Below are 25,818 nucleotides of genomic sequence, written 5' to 3' on the forward strand. Positions count from 1 at the left end.
TGGAAGTGTCATCATCCCAGCTTAGAGTATCTCTTGTATTTTCCATTTTGTGTTTTGTTTTGTTTTTTTTTCACCATTTATTCAGGCCATTAATTAGAAAAATGATAAATATATGTAATTTTAAGTAAATACATGTCTAAGAAATATAAAGTGAAATGTTACTTTGGTTATCTGTCATCAGAAGTAACCAACTTATATTTGTTGCTGTATTGTAATTGTAATTTTTTTCAACTCTTAGAAAGGTGGAAAATGAGGACATGAATAAAGATCAGATCTTGCTGGAAAAAGAAGCTGAGGTAAGTAGGAAAGTATTTTAAATCTAAAGTTGTTTATATCAAGAATACTATTTATAATTAGCTTTTTATAGCTTCCCTGATTTTTAAGAAGGAATATATTTCATGTATCTAATGTATTTCATATACACATCTATATATAATAATAAATTTATTGTTTCACATGTATTATCCAATCGAAATTTAGTGAAAAAGCTTGTGACCAATGAGAATTTATTAACATAACTGATTTTTGTAATATGTTCATAAATCAGCTTTCCTATACATAGGTAATAACTGATTAGAAAATATAATGAAAAACTGCTATTCACAATCATTAACAAATTTATGAAGAAATATGTAGGACTTACATGGGGAAAGAAACCAGAAAACTACTGACAATTTTCAAAATTTTAATAAAGACCCAACTTTTTAGGATGCTTAATACAAAGATCACAGTTTTCTCTAAATTTAATGCAATCCCAGCAGACTTGGAGGGAAGAGGTTGATAAGATAATGTAATGTTTCTTTTGAAGACTAAGCAGGGGAAATACAGGACTAAGCTGTTGGAAATAAACTAATGAGAAGAGGTTGGCTTTGGTGGTTATAGAGAAGTCAGAGAACAGTGGTCACCCTGAGAAGTTGGTCCAGTTGTGGGAGGCTGATTCAGTACGTCAGGAACTATGTCAGAAGGATGGAAATGTCTCTTACAAAGCTGGCTTTGAGGTCTGTTGAATTGTGGAATCCAGACATACTTAGTAAGTAATCCCAGAACAGGGCAGCCGTTTTGAAACAAAAATAAGACTCACTTCTTTGGCCAAATAAATTCAATAAGAGCAAATATTTAAATGTTATAAACATAACCAAGCCCTGGCCAGTGTGGCTCAGTTGATTGGGTGGCATCCTGCTCATGGGAAGGTTGCCTGTTCAGTTCTCCATCAGGGCACATGCCCAGGTTGTGGCTCCATTCCCCAGTAAGGAGTGTGCGTGAGGCAGCCAGTCTATGCTTCACTCTTACATTAATGTTTCTTTCTCTCCCTCTTCCTTCCTCTCTAAAAAAATCAATTAAAATATTTTTTAAGAAAAAGAATTAAAAAGTTACCTGAAGAAAACTTAGGTAAATAATTTATAATCCTTGTAAACCTTGAGGTCTTTTGAACATGTAGAAACCGCAGTGTTAGAATGGATAGAGATAGCAGAGGATACATATTCTCCAGGGGTGTGACAGGGCTGTCGCATGGCCTGGGCTCACATTCTCCACTGGGTAGCCCCAGTCTCTTTCCCACCTTTTAGGTTTAAAAAATCTCTCATTGTCTTTATTTTGTTTATTCATTTCTTTTTTTATACTTGAATTGCGTATTCTTACCATTTGCTCAGTTTTCTATTGAGTTGTTGCTCATTATACTGGCTTGTTAATTCTTTGTCTTGTGTTGGGTAAGCATAGAAGTTAATATTAGGCCTCCGAGGACCTCCATAAAGAATAAGGGCTAGCAAACCCTACACACAGTGATGTGTCCCTGTCTTGTGCCCACAGCTCCGCCGCATGCAGGAGATGATCGCCAGGATGCAGGCACAGATGCAGCTGCAGATGCAGGGCGGAGACGGTGACGGCTCAGTTCACGGGCACCACGTGTGAGGTATGAGCGCAGGAGCAGCTTTCTTACTGACTCAGCCCAAACATGAGGGCAGGTGCCGCTGCCTCCTCAGGTTTTACTAAGAGTTGACATTCGGAAGCTCTGTATTCAAAGGGAAAGGGTTGCTCCTAAAAAATGAAGTTTCTCTTTCACTCCTGACTAGGAAGGATTTTTTGTATTTTCAAAGCTTATAAATATGATTAACAATACAAGAAAAACGATTAAAGTAACTTTTATTAGTTAAGATTAGTAGTTAATTAAAGCTGGAAATGTCTCTTCAAAGAGAATTTTAATTGTTAAATAGCTTATACAGACCAAAAGCAAAGCTGGTAAAACAGGTGAATTATTCCTGGTGGGTAGGGTTATCCTGATAGAGGTTGCTGTCCTTCCTGTTCCTCACCACAGCTCTGCTCCAACCCATGTTAATACTGAGTGATTCAGTAGGTATCTGGCCTCTCTTTTTGAAGGGACTCTACAGACTGGAGACTCAGATCTGTGTCCTCTGGATAGGTGGGCATTGCAGAGCTATTTAGTGGCTGTTGCATCTTCTCAAGAGAAAGGAAGAAGCAGTCACATGGAGTTAGGTAGAGGCAGTCCCTGTCCTCAGAAGAAAGATGACTGGCTCTGTACAGTCTGAGCTGGCTCAGGTCTGAGGAGAAGCTTGACGGCAGGGAGAGCATCTGCACTGCACATTAGGGACCTCACTGTAGAAGCATGAGGTTTGTTGATGAAAACAGGTAGTGATGTAACGACAGGAATGACTTGGGCTTAGCTGACACATGGCAGAATTAATGAGATAAAAGGCAAGAGTCCTTTATGACAGACAGATGGTGATAAAGGAAGGACCTGGAGCATAACTAGGTCATTGGTCACCAAACAAAGCTCCTGCCCTCATGTGTTTTATTGGGAAGGGTTTTAGTTATGAAATATATTCACCAAAAAGCACACAAGTACACACTGACCATGTAACCCCACCTGGGTCAGAGTTGGTCGAAACCTTAACACAGTCCCAGGATATATGTGAGTTCACACTTTGCCAATAAGCACATTGCCACTGTGTGAGCATTTAAAATTATTTGTCTTCAGTCATATAACTAGTGACTTCAGAGGCTGATCTGCATGTGCAAGTTGGCACCCACTGGCTACTTTAGGGTAAAGTGGAAAGAAGCAAGGACTCAGGGGTGGGGGGGGGGCCTCTGTTGAGGTGGGAGGGGGCAGTAGATGTTTGCTGGTTCCTCTGACCTTATTGCTGCTCTTTTTAAAACTTTAATTATGGAATTAGGGAAATTCTACTTTAGGTACATAAAATTGATTTATATTTTTGTATACTTTTCAATTTTGCAATCCTCCTAATTTCCTGGAGCCTCATAAATGATATTTTGATTTTGCTAACTCTTGTCATTAGCAAAAATGAGCCCAACTATTGTACTTTCTGCACACTGTTAACAGAAAAAGCATGCTATTAATAGTCAAAGCAGCCAGCATTGCATCCCTCCCATTTAAATGTGTTGTTTTCTTTTTTCAGAAAACTTTTTGCAAGATAAAGCATTCCAAATGAGAAATACAGCTCTGTGTTTTCAAGAAATTGTTGGAGAAGTGAGCATCCATACTTTAGGGTGCCTGAGGCCCGAGAATTTAATTTTTTAAAACATTTCTGGTGTGTTCTTTTGTATGAAGTACTTTTAACATTTATATTCATTACTAAAGGGTAGACTTTATATTTTGTGAGTGAACTTTGCATTTTCATTTTCTTCCACTTTAACCACTAATGTTAGAATTCATTTCCAGGGATCAGTTGGCATGTACGTTAAAATGATTTGACTGGCCTAACCAACTAGTCATGGAGGAGCACTCCTGATTTGTTATTTACCCCAAATGTTCTGAGTGGTAGAGAGATGGATCTAATGACATGAAGGTACCCTGCCATTTACTTACCTGGAGCATCATGTGGGAATTCTTCTCTGCCTTACTTTGTTTGATCACAACACCCAAGACCATTTTTGCTGCTACAATACACCACCATTAATTCATCTGCACATTTATCTGTTTACCAAATGAAAAATAATTATCAAATGAGACATATGCTTATACTTAAATAGCTTTCTTTTAAAAATCGGCTTTTAGGGATAAATTTTAGAAATTTCTGCATTCTTATTCTAGGTCATTTTTTTAAACCATTGGGCAGGGAGAACTTGTTACAGCCACCTTTTGTAGTGTTTTCCACTAATACTGGTTATACTCTGCTATGGAAAAAGTCAGAGTATCCATGAGCTCCAGTTCATATTGCAACTAAGATTCTTATCAACACAATGAGAGTCAATAAACTATTTTTACTCCACTAAGTTAAAAAATAACTTAAGGAAAATTAGCAGTTCATCTGTTCAAAAACTGACTTTTGCATTTTTATACTGCACTTTAATATATTTTTGTAACTAAAGGAGAAGATCTGCTTCAGGAGTGAAAATTGGGGTCCTTGGGTGGGTAGGTGGATGCCAAACCCAGATTCGGCTTTCCTTTAATTCTTTTTTGAATGGTTTTTTGAAAAGAGGCAAATCTCAGTGGTCTTTTTTTTTTTTTTTTTTTTTTTTTAATGTATGGACTGTGTTGCCTATTTTTAGCCATGGTCATTTCCTTTGTTATGTATACAGATTTCTTCATGTATCATGTAAGAATGAAAAACACTTCAAAACTACAACATGGACTGTTTGCAGGTGCTGCCAGTCAAAGCCGTTCCTGGTGGGTTTTCTGTGCTCTGGCCTTGGCCTTTCCGTTCCCTCCTGTCATGTCTTCGTCTTTCACAGTAGCACTCACAATCTGCACTCCCAGGGTGCTGATGCTCCAAGGCCTGCTTTTATTCAAAATTTCTACTGAAATTGAAAAAGAAAGTGACAGATGAAAGGAGACCTGGAGGGAGCAGGTGCTGGTTCACTATTTTCATTTTGTTATAACAGGAGGGGTTAAAATAGAGAAAATGCTTAATCTGCGAATGAGGAGGGGTTTTGGTCAAAAAATAACATGAGGTCAAAATATGATAGTTATAAAAGTGTACTGCAGAAAATAATGTGTTTTTACTAACTTGGCCCCTCACTGTTAACAATTGTGAAGGGTCAAAAGCTTTAGGTTTAGGCATATTTTGTAAAGTTTTCAACAAGAAAAAAGTGTTCCATGACTTGAGAGTACCATCAAGGCCAATTACTTGGGTTATTTTCGCACTTATTGACTGCTAATAAAAGCTGTTTAAAGGGAGGCAGGGGGACATTTGCAAGTGATCTGTGTAAGGCTTGTGTACGTAAAACTATTTGGGGCTCACTTCCCCTAGTAATGGTTATGCGGGATGGATGGACCTACATCTTTATACTTTAAAATCTTTTTCCATTGCTCAAACTGAAATAGTTTTGCTACTAGATAACTGTTATTTTACTAAGCCATACCTAATACCTATAGAATTGTATTTTGAAAAAATTTTATACAGCCATTTTGTATCCATTGAAACTAACCTTTCATCAATAAAGCACTATTGTTTAGAGGTTAAAGTAGTATTCCTCATTATTTGTTCTTTCTCGGGGAAAGGTGTAAGGTCTTCTGGGAAAGGTTCTACAGTAAGTCCTCAAATGTGTGTCTAAAGTCAGGAAAATTACTTGCATCAATAGCATCAGCATTCAACAATTTTGTATTGGCAATCCAGTTCCAAAGGAAAGCCATAAAGACAGGAAAAGGAATTATTTACAGATGATCTGATCTCCTACATAAAGTGAAAGAATGATAAAACTGAGCACTAGTAAGAGTTCAATGATGTCCTCTTACTAATAAATTTTACTTAGAGCTCTGGCCAGGTAGCTATTTCAGTTAGAGCATCCTCCTGATACACCAAGTTGCAGGCACAAGCCTCAGGGTACATACAAAAATCAACCAATGAATGCATCAATAAGTGGGCAAGCAAATTGATGTTTCTCTAAAATCAATAAAATTTTTACAAAAAATTTTAGTGATAAAAATCTCATTCAATGTGGCAGCAGCTACTAAATACCTGGAAGTACAATGAATGACAAATAGAAACCATATATATTCTGAATATTACTAAGATCAGTAAGGAAAGTTCCTCTACAATTAAACATTAAAAAAAAAAAACACAAAAAAAACACCCTGGACTGTAAGGCTGATCTGGAGGTCTGAACAGCACTCGCTGTCCCACTGGGTAGTGAAGCTCCCGCTGTCTAGTTCCTTCTCTTGGCCCCCTATGGTGGGCACTATGCAAGCTGCAGCCTGTACAGGGTCACCCGCCCTCTAACTTGGCTCTCCAGTTTGCTGTCTCCCCCTGGCCCTATGCACCTGTTGTGGGGTGGAGTTAGTGGGGCTTTGTGGCTGCAGGGACAGTGGCTGCAGCCGCTGGGGGTACTGACGTGGGGCCTGGCGGTGTCAGGGACAGTGGCTGCAGCCGCTGGGGGTACTGATGTGGGGCCTGGCAGTGTCACTGGGGGCCATTAAGAGCGAACTCCCAGAGGGAGCTGTGGAGAGCTTGGCCGGTCAGGAGGAGGGAGGGTCAGCCGCGCCTGCGACCTGAGACGACCCTAACCGGAGCGACACTTCCAGGCTTTTTGGAAACGAGGTATCGAGCATGGCTCAGGAGCTGGGAGCACTGCAGAAGTCGCCTCAAAGACGACCCCAGTCGTTTTTTTGAGTAATCCCCTCTACAGCCTTAGCGGGTAAAGCCGCGGTGCCAGGACCACACCCACCTCGGAGGGCGTGGCCTTGAAGGGTGTGCAGTTCCTTCACCGAGCCTCTGGAAGGAGGAGTATGCGAGCCGGGAGAGGGCGGTGGTGTAACATTTCCTTACTTGGGTCGGGATCCGGAAGCAGGAGTGGTCCTCAAAGGCTGAAATCAGGCCGCGGTTCTCCTCCAAGAGGAATGAATCTCCGCCGCATCACATCCTTCTGTTGACTCGGTGCCCTTAGCTACGGTCTCGGTAGCCCTAGGAGGGCAATGGGTGGAATTTAAGAAGGATGACACAAGGTGGCTGAGGGAGCCTCTAGGAGAGGAACCGCGCCAGGGCCCTCAGAGGCGAAGCCCCGCCCAGTCCCAAGTGCAGGCCCCGCCCAGGACCGAGTCCAGGCCCCGCCCAGCGAGTCCGAGGCCCTGCTCCCCAGTCGAAGCCACGCCCAGGACAGAGTCCGGCTTAGAGAGCCCGGTTTTTGATGATTCGCATTAGAATCCTCAGGGGCCTCTCCGCCTCCCCGCCCACTCCAGGCCCCTTCACCAATCAGAATTCAATGCCAAGCTTCCAGACCAGCCAACCGGCGGCGTGTCCGCGGGGGAGGGGGTGGGGCTCCGGGCTGGGGCGGGGGCGCGGCGCGGCCCGCGGGCAGTCGGGAGCGGGCGGAGCCGGCGGAGGACCGGAGGCCGCTGCTGGAGACTGCACGGGCGGTCTGGCGGGTGAGGACTCGGGGCTGCAAGGGTGCGGGGGCGGGCGGCGGAAGCCGAGGCCGAGGCCGAGTGTCCGGGCAGGGCGTGCGTCTGAACCGCGGCGTCCCGGGTGCCTCATACAGCGGTCACTTGAGGAGTCCACGACTGCGCTCGCGAGGCCTTCTAGGATGGCGGGCTCCGTGAGAGGAGGGCCATGTGTGGGGAGCCCACCCCCCGAGGCCTGTGGTGCCCCAAAAGGACCCCGCGTGGAGCCCGTGGGCGGGCTGGGCGCAGAGTGTCCCGTGGTGTGGTGATCGTGCCAGCGTGGACCCTCCGGTGTGCCCCGCGTGGAGGCCCGGGGCGGGTGGGACGGAGAGTGCCCCGCGCGGAGGCCCAGATGTGCACTGTGGAGGCCTGCGCAGAGCCACAGGTGGCAGCTCCCCCTGGTTGGCGTGGACCAGGCCCTTCTTGGCCTTTCCTTATATTGTTTCTTAAAGGTAGGAATTCGGTGTTAGGTATTAAAAGTTTTGACTCCCCTAAGGTCTGGAAATACTGTACTCCTAAGGCAGTGGGGAACCTTCTAAAGGAAAACCATGAAGGGTGGGACCAGGATATGGTGCAGTCCATCACACAAACATCATTTTCATTTACCCTGGTCCTAGTCAGCAATGCCTGTGGGGAAAAAACAAGCATGTTGATGGAAATAACGTCAATACATAATGTAAAGGAAAAATGGGAAGACTTAACGACCTAGGGCTAAATCTTTAGAGTGGTTTTTCTTTCTACCTTAGTTTTGTTTGTTTCCATGAGGTAGCTTTGGCTGGACCACTATGGAAATGTTTGATAACCATCAGGCGGCCCTGGGTTAGAGTGTAGACTGTGTTGCAACAGAGGACACAGATTTTCTCGATGCCAGCGAGATGGGAGAAGACATTTGAGGTAGCACCGTGGAGTGACCTTTACTTGTAGACCAAATATTTTAATTTTCTGTAACTGCTATTTTTTTGAAACATTTTTCTGAGTTCCTGGACATCAGGAGACATAATTCTGTGTTGAGTTGTGAATCGTGTCATGCTGGTCGTTTTGTTTGGTTCTTTCAAAATCTGCAGAGTTCTTTCTGTACTAATTCCTTTCCCAAAGAAGTTTATATGGCATTAGTTTATTGCTGCCTCAGCAAGGTTCCTTGTTGATAAAATGGGTTAAAGTTTACCTCAGAGGGTTGTTGGGAGGACTGATAGGGTAGCTGCTAGCAAGATGTCTGGTACACAGTCAGTGCTTAATAAATGTTAGCCATTCTGTTCTCAGGTGAAAGATTAGTCTGAGTAGACATCGAGAAATGGACGGGATGAAGGCAGTTATCATGCATGGAGGGGAGGATATACACTGAATTGACAAAGCAAAGACTGATGCAGGAATAATTCTATGCAAGTTTTTTAAACCCATATAGCCACAAGGAATTCTGTCCTTTCTAAACACTCCTGCCATAGTCACAGCAACACCTCTATACTCAGACAGTAAGAGGTTTTTCTTATTGCTGCTTCCCCTTTCAGGTTTGTTTGCATTTTTTCTTCGCCACTTTCTTATCAGCTTATCAATGGGTCATGAGCTTCCTGCACACAGAATAATGTTAGTTATGCAGGAAAACCTCAATCACTCCAGGTTTTACCTTGGCAGCAGACTAAAAAAGGTGAGGGTTCCACAAAACTTAATATGAAAAAATCCCAATGTTTGATGAGTTTCTAGGGAGCAGTTACCGTATTTTTCGGACCATAAGACGCTCCGGACCATAAGACACACCAGTTTTTAGAGAAGGGAAATGAAGAAAAAAAGATTCTGGAACAAATAGTGTCCTAAAATATTTTATGTGCATTAAAACCCAACATCACAGTCATAAACACATGTAATCAACCCTGTAAAGTAAACAGCAGCATTTAGAACCATTTTAGAGCCGGGCAAGCACACAGAAACCACACAGAGCCGGGCAAGTAAAAAAACTTTTTTTTTAAAGTATATGTGTAGGCTATATTTGGACCATAAGACGCAGGGACTTTTCCCCCCACTTCTGGGGGGGAAAAAGTGCGTCTTATGGTCCGAAAAATACGGTATATTGGTGGTGATTCTGTAAATTGAGCTAATCTTTTTGGAGAGCAGCTGGCAGTATGTGATAATGACTGTGATTTTGGAATTTCAGTTTTGTTGTTTTTTTTAAAATATATTTTATTGATTTTTTTTTACAGAGAGGAAGAGAGAGTTAGAAACATTGATGAGAGAGAATCATCGATCAGCTGCCTCTTGCACACCCCCTACTGGGGATGTGCCCGCAACCAAGGTATATGCTCTTGACTGGAATCGAACCCGGGACCTTCCAGTCCCCAGACCGACTCTCTATCCACTGAGCCAAACCGGTTTCGGCTGGAATTTCAGTTTTTAAAACAAATTCCAATATGCATGGAATAGCACTCCACAGCCAATAAGCATGTTCTAGCAACCCCATCCTTGTCCTTCCCTCCCAAAACATTTGAAATGTGTTAAAAAAAAAAAAAAAATGGCTTAACCAAAAAGGCAAAGCTGTGTACATAGTAATTATATGTTGTAAAAATATGAGAGGACGTGGACAAGGATCAGAATGATATAACTAGTTGTATTTAGAGTCATAGGATTGTTTTACCTCTAAACTGGCATTTGGTTTATAGCCATTTTAAAATGCAAATGCAAAATGTTGTTACTATGATGTTGTAGGATGCAGTGATAACTCTTTTTTCAGCCCATTCCCCCAGCTCATTTTCCTCATTGCTTTCTCAGCTATAGACCAGAAGGAGGTGTGAAATTGCATCCAGACCTCTTAGGTTGGGTCACGACACCCTCACTGTCCAGCCCGCCATGGGCATCCTTGGGGCCCCAACCACATCCAGCCTTCCATTTTTACCCAGCAGTCTCAGGCCTGTGCACATTGCTCTTTGTCCAGCTGGTCTCTTGTCACCTGCAAGGCCCAGCTCCAACTTCAGGCCTGGGAAGCCTCTCTGGGTCAGGCTAGCAGCACTCCCTTCCTTGATGTTACCTCGTACTTTCTGTCCTCTGGTACTGCAGTGGAGAGGTGCTCCTGGCCACTTACATGGTTGTTTCCCCTTCTAAATCTTTGTGTTCCTGTGCTTGCCATCTGGGGTCCTTCAGAGCAGAGAGGAGACAGTACACCATGGAATCAGGGTGGGGTCACTTGCAGAGCTGAGTGACCACGAGCAAGTCACTAACCTTTCTGCACCTGGGTTTCTTGGTCCGTAAATGGGATCCTGAGGGTCAAATGTGGTGAGGGCTCCTAGCAATGACGGTCACTCAGGATGTGGTGACTCTTGGAATATGCACCAGGACCTTCTTTAGGCCTGCTGCAGGTGCTGTCTTCTCATTAAGGCCTTCTCACTCCCTCTCCATCTGTCAAATCCCATCTGCTGTCTTTACTTTCGCTGTGGACTTACCACCATTTAGTGCGTTCTCTTCTTTATATTTTCCACTATAATGGAAGGGATTTTTCTCTCTCTTGTAAAGTCCCATATCCTTAAGTATTTAGACTTGCTTGATACACACTGGGCACTCAATAAAATTAATTAGATTTCATTTGGGGCAAGGGCAGATGCCAAATTTTATGGGGCCTGAAACTTACACAGTTGGGCAAAGGAGGGCCTCTTTAAGACAAGAATACAATGTTAGAAATAAAAATTAATTCTGAAAGTGAATAATTATTAAGAATGATTAAAAAAAAGTTACAGATTTGAAAAATCTGTCCAAGAATACAGATCACTGAATTCCAGAAAATAGCACATTTGTTAATTACCTGATACATGCTATAATACTTTTTCTTTGACTGTGCACTTTTTAATTGCCTCTTCATATGACAAAGAATGAAAAGAATTTAGTGATTCCTCTAGCATAGTTGATAAAAAAAAAAGTTATTATTGAAAGACACAGAAAACATGATTTCACGTATAGACATATTTGCTGTTTCTAGTATAACTGCAGCTGGTGTCTTTGAAAAGTATGAGTTCTTTGAAATTCTATTTTGCACAATTCCATTAAAAAAAAGTAGAAAAATCGAGGGTGCATTTATAATTATATTACTACATTATCAATTTTTCTGACAGGAGCACCACAGGTTTTCAAGCCTTGTTTCTGCCCCTGCCCACACACTTCCAGTGCTAGCCCTGATGTACTCAGGTGCTGCAGCCCCCACCTGGCCCTTTGTCTCAGTCCCTGGTGAGCAGGCACAGTGCTATAACAGTATTCCTGGAAGCCACACTTGCACTGAGATGGCTGGTCATAACTTAAGTATACACAGAAGTAATTGCAAACAACATAAATGAATCCCATTAAACCTAAAATAAATGTCTCCTACTCATTGTGCCCTTAGCTGGATCTAAGATGCCCCTTCTAAGCAACCTGATATAAAGGGAAAGGGAGAGAGTGAAAGGAGACAACAGTCTTAGTCCATTACAATTAGAATGTTTTTTGCAAATTTTACAAAAGGCTCTAATGATAGGCACAGTTTGCATAAGACCTTGGGAGAAGCCAGTGCAAGTGAGGGCCCAAAAATCTGAGGTAGAATAGCTGGTTTTGCAGGGGTAGTTTCTGGCCTTTTGCTTGATGCCAGATGATACAGTAGAGCTCGTGGGACGAGGGGGCTCTAAGCATCCTCCAGCCGCCAATGAGAATGTATTTGAGGAGAAAGCACACTAGGCAATTTCACAGACTGTTTAAATTGCTAGGTTTTATTAATGCCTGTCTCCTTCGTGATTCATACCCCAGTGGTATTGGTGGTAGATAACCAGGTGAATGTTGGGGGAACAAGTTTCTACAGCCATGGCTGCATAACAACCCAATAAGGGACTTCGTATACAACACTCCCCAAAATTTCCTGTCACCCAGTGATTTCGCAGCTGTCACAACATCATAGTGCAACACATTACATGTTTGTGCTGATGCTAGTGTAAAAAAACCTGCTGGCCGTATAAAAGTACAGCACATGCAATTATGTACAGTACATAATATTTGAAAATGGTAATAAATGGCCATATTACAGGTTTATGTATTTACTGTACTATTCTTTTTATCATTATTTTAGAGCAGGGGTAGGGAATTGTTTTCTGCTGTCTCAACCAGTTTGGCTCAGTGGATAGAGGATCGGCTTGCAGACTGAAAGGTCCCAGGTTCGATTCCAGCCAAGGGCACATACCTTGGTTGCAGGCACATCCCCAGTGGGAGATGTGCAGGAGGAAGCTGATCGATGTTTCTCTCTCATTGATGTTTATAACTCTCTATCCCTCTCCCTTTCTCTCTGTAAAAAAAAAAAAAAAAAAAAAAAAAAAAAAAAAAATCAATAATAATAATAAAAAAAATTTATCCTGCTGCCCCGCCTTGGAAGCTCAATGGTTGAGTGTCTATGAGCAGGAAGTCAATTTCCAGTCAGGGCACATGTTCCTGTTACAGGCTCAGGCCCCAGTAGGAGGCCTGAAGGAGGCAGCGGATCAATGATTCTCTCTCATCATTGATTTCTCTCTACTTCCCTCTCCTTTCTTCTTTGAAATCAATAAAAATAAATTAGCCTTCTATATCTGGTCAAACATATAATTAACTCACCCCTAATACTTTGGCAGGGCTAGACCAAATGATTTTGCCAATCTTATATGGCCCACGGGCTGGATGTCCCCCATCCCTTTGTTAGAGTGTATTCTTCCTACTTACAAAAAAAAAAAAAATGTTTGCTATAAAGCAACAGCTGTGTTACACTGGCCACAGCCTCATACATCTGTGTTTACTGTGTCTTGATAGCATCATTTTCTCTTGTGCATGATTTAATCTCATATGATGTTTTTCCCAGTAACGTGCTGTCCAGGCTAGTAAACGGAACAATAGTCTGTCCCATATAGGTTTGTGTATGTGCTTCTATGATTTTTGCACCACCAAATCACCTAATGATGCATTTTTTGGACTGTATTTCAGTCATTAACAGCACATGACTGTACCTGAACAAGAAATCTATTCCGGGTGTTCGAAAATATTAATTTTTATTTAAGTGAATTAATTTATTTAATTTTTAAATGGATTTTAGAGAGAGAGGAAGGAAGCGAGAGAAAGAACAAGAAATATCAGTGTGAGAGAGGAACATCGGCCGGTTGCCTTCCATATGCACCTCGATTGGGGTCAAACACAACTGGGTACGTGTCCTAACCGAGAATTAAACTTGCCACCTTTCAGTGTAGGGGACAATGCTCCAACCAACTGAAGTGCAACAACCAGAGTTAAATGAACTATTTTAGAAAGAAGAGCAAGCACAACTAGAGGAGAGATGGAATAGTCTTTCCTGCTTTCTCTTGGCAGGTGAACACACTATAAGTAACCCTACCGGTGAAGACTTCTAAAGCAAGTTGTAATTAACCAGTAGTCTGCAGAAAACCCATTTGATTTCAATAGTAATGGCAATTTGAAAAGTACAGATTACCGGAAGAAAGGAAATAGAAATCAATTCTCTCCCCTCTCCCAAAGATAACCACTGTAGCCATGGTTTAGTGTGCACGGATGTCAAGGTCTGATTCCAAGAAGGCAGAACGTGCACACTCCACGCTGACGCTCCCACTGACTGTAGCTAGAGAGCTGGGACAGCTGCGTGGAGCTATTTGGGAACTCTGACAAGTAAATGGTGACAGGCGGATTGGGGACAAAGGCCAGAATTTAAAGTGCACTGCACCAACAGGGAGGTTCCTGTTTTTCTCTCAGCATCCCCAGCCTGGTCTTCAGATATCTGAAACCCAGAGAAGGGCACAGGTGGAGCAAGGAGAGCTGCAGGAAAAGAGAGAGGGTGAAGAAAGTCATACTTGTCCTTTCCCTCCCTGTCCTCCGCTCAGTCCTGTGGCAGCAGGAGCCTACAGACACTTGAATCTCTAAGAGAGTAGGGGAACCCTGTTGCTTTGTCTCCCTCATCTCCTGCAGTTTGGTTCCAGATATGGGTATGGTCACAGGAAATGACTTATATGGCCCCAGGGCTGGATGTCCCCAATCTTATATGGCCCACGGGCTGGATGTCCCCCATCCCTTTGTTAGAGGTTTCTGGCTGGAGGATTGAGGAGAGCCCCCAGGCAACTGGAAAGTACACAAGGGAGTTTTCGGAGAGGGAGGAGCTCAGAAAAGTGACCCAAGTGGTTTATGAACTTTGGGGCTGAACACTGAGTTGTGCAGATATGGGTCTGACCCTGACCAATTTGCCAGAGACTTTGGCAACTCAAATAATGGAAACAATGCTAGCCAATCGGTTGTGGCACACGGGAGGACAGACCCTCTGCAGATGAGCTGAAGCCAACCACAGCCTGGAGATGACTGGTCGGGACTTGCAGCCTGCACCTGGCCAGGCCAGTGCCTGCCAAAGCAAAAGTGCCAGCATTCTGCATGGGATTTAAACAAGACCCAAGGTCTCATAACACATTTTTTTAAAAGTCCAGTATACAATTCAAAATTACCCAGCATGTGCAGAACCAGGAAAATGCCACAAGAGGAAAGTCAGACGAAAACTGAAACACTGCAGGTATTGGAATTACCTGATAAAGTCTTGGAGTAGGCAAAAATTGAGCCTTCGTGACGTTCATCCACTAGTATCACTTCTGGGACATGTTACGTTATGCTGCAAAAGCTTTTTACAGATGTAATTGAGGGTCCCAATCAGCTAATCTTAAAAAAGAGGTTTCCTGGATCATCGAGCAGGGCCTCGTCTATTTCCACAAGTCTTTAAAAGCAGAGCTCATTCCTCAGCTGCAGCAGGAGGGTTGGCCGAGAGAGTGGAAGCTTGAGAAGGATTCAGCATGCTGCCTCTGAAGATGGAGGAAGCCATGGGGTACAGGCAGCTCCAGAAGCATGGACTGGGAGCCTCAGTCCCGTATCCAAGCAGAACTGAACAAGCCCAGAAGTACCTTCTTCCCAGAGCAGCCACATAAGACCCTAAGCCAGTTGACATCCTGACTTAGACCTTATGATACCCTAGGCAGAGATCTCTGCTGGTCCATACACATCCAGACTGCCAACCCACAGAAACTGAAATAATAAAAGGCTGTTATTTTATGAGGCAGAGTTTGTGGTAAGTTGTTATGGTTGCAATAAAAATACTAAAATACACTTTAAAGCAGCTGTTATTGAAATGTTCCAATAAGTAAGGGTACTCTTGAAACAAGTGGAAAGATAGAAAGTTTTAGCAAAAAAAAAAAAGATATAAAGAAAAAAAAAGTTGGAATTTTAGAACTGAAAAATACAATAACAGAAATAAAATGAAAGTGACAAAGAAAATAGTGAATTTATAATGTGTGCTGTAGTTTTTTAAGTCAAATTTGTTTTGTTTTGTTTTTTAATCTTGAAGAATTTGACTTATGCTACCTCTGCCTGGGAGCCAGGATACTGGCTGCTGGTCTCTCGCCATTGATTGGATCTATGGCCTCAGCCACAGTCTTCATTCTCTGGCACTGGTTTCCGGTGGATAGGGAGAGCCTGAGCCAGCATTTCATTGTGTAGGAACCTCACACACTCCCTATCAGCTGTGCACTATTCAAGCGATCCTTAGATCCTTATATACATTGAAACTTGTTGTTAGACCTGTTTGTATTTAACTTATGGAAAATTCCAAACATTCATAAAAGTAGGGATAATATATCAAACCCAGCTTCAGTAGTCAACATATGGACAAGTAGATTGGGGTTTTTGTTTGCTTGTTTGATCTATAGTCCCATCCATCTTACTATATTAAAGTAAATCCTAGACATTATTGTATTATATCCTTTATATAGACACAATACCATTAAGAAAATTAACAGTACTTTATAATATATAATATCCTGTTACTATTCACATTTCCCTGATTGTTCCATAAATATTTGATTCAGGATTCAAATTAGGTCCACATCTGACAGGTAACATCCTATCTAATAAAGAGGTAATATATGCTAATTGACCATCAGATCCTCACAAAGATGGTGGCACCCACAGCCAATAAGGAGGGGAATATGCTAATTGACTTCCCTGCCCTCAAAGATGCTGGCACTGTCCCCTCAGCCCCACCAGGGCAGCAGGCGCGTGGCACATCCAGGCCCGCCCCCAGGCGGGTCCACCACTCTGCACACCTGCCTCTGGAGTCCCCCGGTCTCCTTAGCACCCCAGCTGCCCAGGCCAGCCCAAGGCACAAGCAAGCCTTGGATGGCAGCTGCACGGCCACCCAGGACCGGCCCGGGGTGCAGGCAAGCCTTGGATGGCAGCTGCCCACCTTCCCAGGGCTGCCCGAGGCTCAGGTAACCATGGCGGGCCAAGGTTTGCACTGTGGGCAGTGGCAGCAGCAGAGGTGAGATGGGGGCATCGCCTTCCCCTGATCGCCAGATTGCCTCCCATCCCTGAGGCAACCCCTGAGGGGGCAGGCTAGGCTGAGGGGACCCCCCCCCACCTCCGGTGCATGAGTTTTCATGCACCAGGCCTTTAGTCCTATTAATAAAAGCATAGTATGCAAATTGTCCCCTCAACTGGCATTCTTCCAGTTTGACCAGGGGGTGGGCTGGCCAGTGGCAGCAGCAGGCAGCTGGGGGAAAGGAGGGAGTATCCAGCCGGCAGCCCCTAGAGACCCTACCAATGCACAAATTTCATGCACTGGGCCTCTAGTCTTTTAATAGTTTCTTTTCTCCCTCCCCACTTTCTTTGCCATTTATTGAAGAAATTAAGTCTTTTTTTTTTTTTCATGGAATATGCCACATTCTGGTTTCACTTGCAGTCCTAATCATTAGGATACATTTTATTAGTGTTGTATAACGAAGTTACGAAATTTTAAAGTCACTTGAACTAATTCTCTTTGTAGTTTAGCCACTGTTTTAGTGTACAATGAGGATCATCTGTCTCATTTTGTTTGAAATTTTAGGGCTGGCTTTTTTTTTTTTTTTTTAATATATTTTATTGATTTTTTTTACAGAGAGGAAGGGAGAGAGATAGAGAGCTAGAAACGTTGATGAGAGAGAAACATCGACCAGCTGCCTCTTGCACACCCCGCACTGGGAATGTGCCCACAACCAAGGTACATGCCCTTGGCCAGAATCGAACCTGGGACCTTTCAGTCTGCAGACCGATGAGCCAAACCGGTTTCGGCAGGGCTGGCTTTTCTAAAACATTTAATTTTGCTTTCTAATCATATAAGAACATTTACAAGGTTCCCAAGTCAAAGTGACTAAACATAGTATATTAGAAGTGGCTTCCAGGATGCCTTCCCAATGCTCCCCCATACTCACTCGCTCCCTAACCCCTCTCCCCTCCCCCACTCAGTGCCCACCTGTCTCATTAGTTTCTGGTTTATCCTTCAGTCTTGTTTGAATATAAGCAAATGCTTGTGTTTATATTCCTCCGCCTCTGACAGAAGTTAGTGTGCCAAACACCTGCTTTCACATCAAAGCAGTGTACTGGTATAGACATCTTTCTGATTTTGTGAAGATTTAATGGTGAATTGGGCGACTTTATATATATTTTTTAAAGTGTTGAGAATCAGCTATCCAAATTAATTTCAGCTCTTAAAACTTTATTGTTCACGCCCTGGCTAAGTACTTGGTTGGTTAGAGTGCCATACCTAAGTACTTCAAGGTTGTGAGTACAAATGAATGCATAAATAAGTGGAACAACAAATAAATGTATGTTTCTCTCTCCTCCCCCCTCCTTCTCTCTCTAAAATCAATCAATAACAATTTTTAGCTGAAACCGGTTTGGCTCAGTGGTAGAGCGTCGGTCTGCGGACTGAAAGGTCCCAGGTTCGGTTCCGGTCAAGGGCATGTACATTGGTTGCGGGCACATCCCCAGTAGAGGGTGTGCAAGAGGTAGCTGATCGATGTTTCTCTCTCATTGACATTTCTAGCTCTCTCTCTCTCTCCCTTCCTCTCTGTAAAATATCAATAAAATATTTTTTTAAAACAAATAAATAAATAAATAAATAAATAACAATTTTTAACTTTATTTTTCAGTTAATAGAATTTTGTTTCATGTAAAGTCAGAATACCTGATGGTAGAAGGTCAAAATTACTGATACCTGTTTAGCGTTCAGGCAATTCTTTTAAAAACCTAAGGAGTAGAAGAATTGTAAGGTTTGCAAATATTGATTACCTAAAGTCCTAACAGTGGGGCTGGGCGTGGTGAAATGACCAGTTAGACTTAGATCCCAGGTGCACTGCCTCCAGACTTCCACCCTCTGCCCCCGGGCTACACTGTGTCTTTCCTTCCTTGTTTCCCATGAGTGCCTGAGTGTCCATCTGATTATTTGGCCTCTTTTATCACAGCCTGGGGACACCTTTGTTTTTGTGAGCTGCCCTTCAACACCAGAGGCTTTTGAGCTTGGTGACTGTGACTGCCCTTCCTGGTACTTGAGGGACAGCATTGCCCAGGATGCAGGTTCTTGTCAGTCCTTAGGCCTCGCATATGTGACATCGATCCTGAAGCACCTGCTGGAGCAGGTGCACAGGTGAGTTCCGAAGCACCCTTCTCCCCAGGTTTTCAGCACCAGATGTGTTTTCTGTGGCTTTCAACAGATGGGCTGTTTCCTGGAGAAGGGGTGTTGTGAAGCTGGCCCTGTTTCCTGGGTGGGATGCCCACCCACCCTCCACTGGCCAGCTGTTTATTCCTTGTCAGCTCTACAAAGTCTTGCCTGGCAATGCAGATTCTGACAATTTTCCTCAGTTTCCTTACAATTGATTGAGTTGTTCAGTTGTTTACCTTAAAACCTATCAGCCATGCTTAGTAGAAAGGGAATAAAAAGGTCCCTCTCTTATTGCATTGTGTTAAAGAGGTACAATGCAGGGTTGAGAACCAGGGTGACAATTCCATTTAAATGCCATCAGCGCCAAAAGTTCATTCCCAGCACTGCAATGGGGTTTAGGATATTGGAACATGCAGAGGAATGAGTGCCATCTTCTGCATCCTTCGTTGGTCACTGTAGAAGTACAGCAAGTCCTCATTTAGTCGTCGACAGGTTCTTGGAAATTGTGACATTAAGAGAAACAAACTAAAGTAAACCAGTTTTACCAGCAGCTAATGATATGAATCAGAGTTAAGTTCTACATATTTCTGGTCACAAAAACATCACCAAACTTCTCAACAAAGACCCCAAACACTTCTAATATTAGACATTGAAATAAATGTCAGCTACGCATACATTTGAGAAACATTAATACTGAAAATTAAGGTAACAATTTTCTAACCTGCTGGTTTTAGTTCAGGGTCATGGACGGCCGGAGCCTCTCCCAGCAGCTCATGATGCTACGTGAGGGTGCCCCGTCCACCCCCACAGGTGCCCTTCTATCTTAGCACCACCCAGGCGCACAAAGATAGGGGCACTGTTCATGTACATAGGGCATTCTCACGTGACATCCTTGGGATTTGGGAGGAGCCCGGAGTCCCCGGAGGAAACCCATGTGGACATGGGAGACCGTGCATACTCCACACAGACAGTGGTCCCACCGGGAATGGACTTCTTTCCTCATCGTTGTAAGGAAATGACATTGAACAGAATATTATTTGAGAACCTGTTGTGTGTTTTTTGGTCCTCCTAAAAGAAGCAACCAAAAATATTTCATGGAAAGTGGATTTTTTTTGCGCAGAGAAATTTGAGCAAGCTCCCTTAGTGTGATTACGGGCTGCTGTGTCTGGGGAGCTGTGAGCTGGTTTTCCAGCAGAGACCGGAAACATGGTGGCCAAATCCAGGCTGGGCTTGAGTCCTGACTGTCACTTCTGAGTTATGTGTTCTGTGGAAGATTTTTGTTTTTACTAGACGTTTTTCTTTTTTCTTTCCTTTTTTTTTTTTTTTTTTTAAGAGTAGTTTTTAGTTCACAGCTAAACTGAGTGGAGTTATAGAGAATTCCCATACGACCCCTGCCCCATTCCTGGCACAGTCTCCCTTGATATCAACACCCTCCCTCCCCAGGCAACATCTGTTAAAAACCTGCATTGACACTTCGTTAGTCAAAGCCTTGGCAGACTTTTGAACCAAATTCTTCCAACTTCAAGGTGGAATATGTCTCAAGATGGTTTTTTAAGTTTTTTATTAAATGAGTATGTACGCATAGGAGCTGAGTTTGTCGTAGGTAGCACTAAAAGTCAGTAGTGGAAACTATCCAGCAACCAGCAGTATTTTTAGAAATGAAGACCACAAAGCATTTCAGTCTGGTGGGAGGAAGATGGGAAAATGGGCTGCAGTCCCTTGGAGGTCACTTCTCTCGGGATTTCTGGAAAGGTTCTCTGGCAGCAGCAGAGACGTGAGCAGGGGCTGCAGAACACTGGGTGTGTCGGGGACTGCTACTGACCTTGCTGTGTTTATTTCCAGTCTAGCTTCATATCCTTGCTTTTGTAATGTTAGTTTATAAGCACACAGAATGGAACAAAGTAACTTCTGTAGGTCATAATTTGTAAAAAAAAAAAAAAAAAAAAAAAAAGGCTCAATGCAGACATCTTTCCCGGAGTCAGGCTGTAGGAAGTGACTTGAATGATCAGCCTCACTTTGTACAGGAAGTATCCAATTATGCTGCTTGTTCTGAAATAGATGGATAGACTTTGAGAACAAGGTTAGCTGATATTCACAGCACTGGAGTTTCCTACTTTCAAGGCTTTCTTAAACTTAAAGCTGAATGCTTATTAAATGGGTAGTTTAAGCCACATTACTATTATGTCATAGCAGATAGATCTTTCTTTGGAATGTCACAGCAGGGTTCCTCCTGGAGCATTGACTAGAGTGAATCTGTCTTCCTCCCTGAGTTTCAGCGTCAACCATGCCAATGTTTACAGTAGAGTGGATTTGAGTTTGCTGTGAGGAAGGAGTTTCCTCTAGGGAGCCATGTTTTAGCATTCCTTGATCTAAGAAAAGTCTTTTATGTGTAATATGTCTTTCGTTCTTCTGACAGATGAAGCAGCGTTAAATTAAAAGTATGCTGTTTTAAATATATTTTCATTATAAAATAAACACAGACATAGAAAAACCACATTAATCAATTCTTTAGCTTACTTATAAAGTGAATGCAATCCTGGTCAAGTAATAGAACTGAGCCCCCTTACCCTCCAGTGTCAGACCTCTCCTACCATGAAGGAGGGACCACTGCCCTGACTTTTCTAGTAATAACCTCCTTGCATATTTTCCTTAGAGTTTTTTCACCTGAATGTGCCCTCTGGACACTATAGGTTGGTCTTTCTTGCCTTTTTTTACAAGTGTAGAGATGACTTTCTTATAATGAATAGAAGAGAAAGAGCATGAAGAAGATTTTTCCATTTAAAATTATTAAGAACAAATATAAATGAGAATTATACAATGAAATAAATAAGGGTAGTGACTTCTAAAAATGTATTCTGGTTTACATATGTTTTCAGAATTGTAGCTTGGCTTAAACGTGGACAAGGTAGCTTTGGTGCCCAAATAAAACTCCCCCCAGCTTGTTTCAGAAGATGTTACTCTTGATTAGGGGTGTCGAACTCAATCAGAGAAGGGGCCAAAATCTAAAATCCAGCCTAAATCGCGGGCCGAATGGTTTACTGAACAGTCATAAACTGTCATTGTGATGGAAACGCAGCAGAGTGCAGTGATGACAGTGCAGTGCGGGCCACATTGCAAGGCCTGGCGGGATGGATTTGGCCCGCGGGCCTTGTGTTTGACACATGTGCTCTTGATGGTTCTGGGTTCGCTAAATGTGAGAGCTGACCAAGAACTTCATGTTTCATACAGGAGACACCTTCAAGGTTGACATCCCCTCACTTTTGTACTAAAAAAGCTCGTATTTATGATTCTCAGAACCTGTACATATCGGGTTTATTATTAATGGCATGAAAATAGTGATTTCCTAAAGTGTCCTGTTTGTGAGGGAGCCCTGTCTTTGTTTCTGAACTCTATACAATGCATTGCATAATAAGGCAGTTCAGGTTCTTGGATGCCAATGACTTTAAGTAAACACATAGCAGACATTTTCAGTAGCATTTAGTTCCTGCTCTCAGGGGCATACAACCTGGAGAGAATTCTGAAGATGATAGGTAACTGCTAACCCAACCCAGACGTGGGGCCCAGATAACAAACGAGAGGTGATCTGTCCTTTCAGTGTGTAGGAACTGAGACAGGACGTGTGCTTGGCAGAATAACACACGACCTCAAGGTGCCGTGCTATTCACCTTCCACTTTCCTGAGGGTTTCACTTCTTGCTTTGTGCTTACTGCCTGATAAACCAGATGTGCATGGAAGTTCTTGCCCAGATAGGGTTTAAGTGGTCAGAGTGGGATGCCTGGCACCTGGTCATTGAGAAGCTTTTAGGACTTAAGTCAAATAAAAAGTTCATGTGTTTGTCTTGATAACAAAATAAGCATGACAAAGAGGAAAGGGACAAAGGACTCAGCCAGCCATGCAGTTTGCAAGCAAGGGACTAGACCAAGAATGTAGTGAGATTAATCCTCTAAAACCTTTACTGCAAACTGTATAAGACTTTTTGAAGATGATTACGTGAAACAAAACACTTAGCAGCAGCTGCATTCTTTCTTGATTATACATCTGGCATTGGTTTTTGCCATATTGTGTTTTACTGTTAAATATATTTCTTGAAGTTGACTTTCAAACATAAATACTTATATTTAAGAAGGAAATTTGCCATAAATAGAAGGTAACTATATTAATAAATACAATTCAAAGCAAGCCAGTCTTATTAGTTTCTGCCTGATACTTAGCTGTTCTTTCTTTGTTAAGAAACTCTGAAGTGATTTGCCCTGCTGAAATCAGTAGCTTAAAAATAGAGACTTTCTCCAGGGCACAAGGAGGATTGAAAAGGGCACTCAGTGCTGCCCCAGCTACTTAGCTCTGTTGGACCCTCAGTGTTATCAGGTGGTCATTGTGAGGACAGGATAGGGACGGTGCCTTCCAGCCTCAGGTGTGTGGTCCTCATTACACTCACCTGAGCTCTCCTCTGTACCGCGCCTGAAAGTATTTTCCCCACCACCGGTGGCACCCATTCCAGCCTGGTGAGACACGACCTAGAAAAACCTAGGAATGCAAAGTTGGCAGAGACAGGGGTGGTTGTCTTGAGCTACTGTCCTTGGAATTTTCCCCACCCATCAGCAGTAATGAGGAGCCTGCTGAGTGCACTGGAGCTTTGCCACGTGGGACCCGTTACTTGTGCTGAAGGCCCGGACAGCACAGTGGGTGTGTAACTGGTTAGCAGAGCCTGAGAAGGACTAGCCCTGCCAGCCTCTTGCCCTCTGCCCACCAATTGATGGTGAGGCAGCTCTCATAGGAGCTTCTCTGGGGTCCGTGTGCTCAGAACCCCCTGGGAAATGTTGTTGGAGGTGCTTGTTATATTTTCTGTTCCACCAACCAAGTATGAGTAGAAGATAGTGTTTGGGGTTTTTTTTGTTTTTTTTTAATCCACTCAAGGATATGTTTTTATTGATTTTTCTTTAGCGAGTGGAAGGGAGAGAGAAACATGGATCGGTTGCCTCCCATGCGCACCCAACCAGGGATCTAACCCACAGCCTAGGTGTGTGCCCTAACTGGGAATCGAATCTGCAGCCTTTTGGTGTATAGGACACGGCTTCAATCAACTGAGCCACCCACCCAGGGCACCTCTGTATTTTCATGTAATTGAAGGCTCATTGGAGTTGTAAAATCATGCAGAGAATTCCTGTGTACCTGGTCATTTTTTACATTGTTTTAATGTCTACATACCTGGTGGTGATTCTTTGGGTTTTATTTTTTTGTAGCGTATTCCTCACTCTTACTTGATGAAGAATGGGGGAGATAGAAGGAACATACCGAACCCTACAGACCCCAGGGGCACGCCTTGGAGCCCAGCCCCTCGCAGGAGTGAGCACCCTGGAGCCCGGGCAGGCTCCTTCGGCAGGGATGGCGCAGATGGCAGCTAGAATGCAAGAGAAGCGCTTTCCTCTCCGAGTAAAGCTGCTGGACAACTCTGTGGAAATGTTCGACATTGAGGTAAGAAGTGATTTTTGGAGGAATAGTTTCTTATATTTTCTTTTTTTTAATCCTCACCCAAGGATTTATTTATTTTTTTTTTAGAGAGAGGGAAAGACAAAGAGAAATATCAGTGTGAGAGAAACACTTCGATTGGTTGCCTTCTGTTGTTCGTGCCCTGACCAGGGCCCAGACAGGGTAGAAGCCTGCAACTGTTGTGAGTGCCCTTGACTGGAATTGAACCCAGGACCCTGCAGTCCACAGGCTGATGCTCTACCCACTGAACCAAACCAGCTAAGGCATGAAAGTTGAATATTATGCTCCAAATTACATTTTGCTGGTTAGGCTGCTTTTTAATGAAATTGACTAAGGGTGGCTTTGGTACACCCAATAAAATCCTTGCAAATGGTGACATTGCATTTCTCCTTTCATTTTGGAAAATGGGATCCTCCTCTCTGTCCTTTAAAATTATGATCATGTTGTCTCTGCACTTTCCTCTTTTGAGAAGCTGCCTGGTGCTATAGAGTGCAGACTGGAACCATGGGGTAGCACGCAGGTTCTCCTGGCTCAGCCACTGCCTACCTGAGTGGGGAGCTGTTCATTTGCCTGATTACATGTCAGCTTCCTCGTCTGAAATGTGGGGGTGACACAGTCCCCAAGCTCAGGGTGACTGGGTGGGACTGAGCACTCATCATTAGAGAGCCTGGATGGGAAGTGTTGCACAGGTTTTTCTAGGTCAGCCATAATAACATTTGTATTTTTTAAATTTCCTAATATTAGATTGAACTGATAATGTTGGCAAAAACAATTGTGTACATGTATGTATCTATGTATATACATATGTATTTTTTAAAATATATTTTATTCATTTTTTACAGAGAGGAAGGGAGAGAGATAGAGAGCTAGAAACGTCGATGAGAGAGAAACATCAACCAGCTGCCTCTTGCACACCCCCTACCAGGGATGTGCCCGCAACCAATGTACATGCCCTTGACTGGAATCGAACCTGGGACTTTTCAGTCCACAGACTGATGCTCTACCACTGAGCCAAACCGGTTTCGGCTACATATTTTTAAAGGACAGTTTTAGACCAACATAATATATTAGAAAATATTTTTCTGATTTTTCTAAATGACATTAGAATGAATATTTTAAAATTATTTATTTTCAAATGTAATGCCTAAATATATTATCTTTTTAAAATATTTCATATTGACTTACAGTAGTATCTGTTTGTTTTTTACATTTTTTTTATTGATTTCAGAGAGGAAGGAAAAGGGAGAGAGAGAGATGGAAACATCAATAATGAGAGAGAATCATTGATCAGCTGCCTCCTGCACAACCTCTCCTCGTGACTGACCCCACAACCTGGGCATGTGTCGTGACTGGAAATCGAATTGTGACCTCCTGGTTCATGGGTCAGGCTCAACCATTGAACCACACCCACTGGGCACAGTAATATTTTAGAAGTTTTTCCTGATCTAATGTCAAAAGTAAGGGCAAGAAAATGAACTTAAACTTTAGCAGATTAACTTATGCTTGGGTT

At 43.0% G+C, this 25,818-nt stretch overlaps 2 protein-coding genes across 5 annotated transcripts in view; both read left to right on the top strand.

Moving 5' to 3' along the window:
- The window catches only part of SEPTIN2 (septin 2), a 33,832-nt gene extending 28,397 nt beyond the window's left edge, over positions 1-5,435 (top strand). The window contains exons 10-12 of the mRNA XM_036421073.2: positions 239-296; positions 1,807-1,909; positions 3,432-5,435. Coding sequence (XP_036276966.1) covers positions 239-296; positions 1,807-1,908 — 160 coding nt within the window. The 3' untranslated portion in view covers position 1,909; positions 3,432-5,435. The remainder of the gene's footprint in view (positions 1-238; positions 297-1,806; positions 1,910-3,431) is intronic.
- Positions 5,436-7,248: 1,813 nt separating this feature from the next.
- FARP2 (FERM, ARH/RhoGEF and pleckstrin domain protein 2) overlaps positions 7,249-25,818 on the top strand; it is a 95,432-nt gene continuing 76,862 nt past the window's right edge. For all 4 annotated transcript variants that reach the window (XM_036421067.2, XM_036421063.2, XM_036421066.2 and 1 more), the window contains exons 1-3: positions 7,249-7,336; positions 18,625-18,806; positions 24,062-24,293. In XM_036421067.2, coding sequence (XP_036276960.1) covers positions 24,090-24,293 — 204 coding nt within the window. In that variant the 5' untranslated portion in view covers positions 7,249-7,336; positions 18,625-18,806; positions 24,062-24,089. The remainder of the gene's footprint in view (positions 7,337-18,624; positions 18,807-24,061; positions 24,294-25,818) is intronic.

This window comes from Pipistrellus kuhlii, unplaced genomic scaffold, assembly GCF_014108245.1.
Source record: "Pipistrellus kuhlii isolate mPipKuh1 unplaced genomic scaffold, mPipKuh1.p scaffold_m20_p_7, whole genome shotgun sequence".
NCBI lineage: Eukaryota > Metazoa > Chordata > Mammalia > Chiroptera > Vespertilionidae > Pipistrellus > Pipistrellus kuhlii.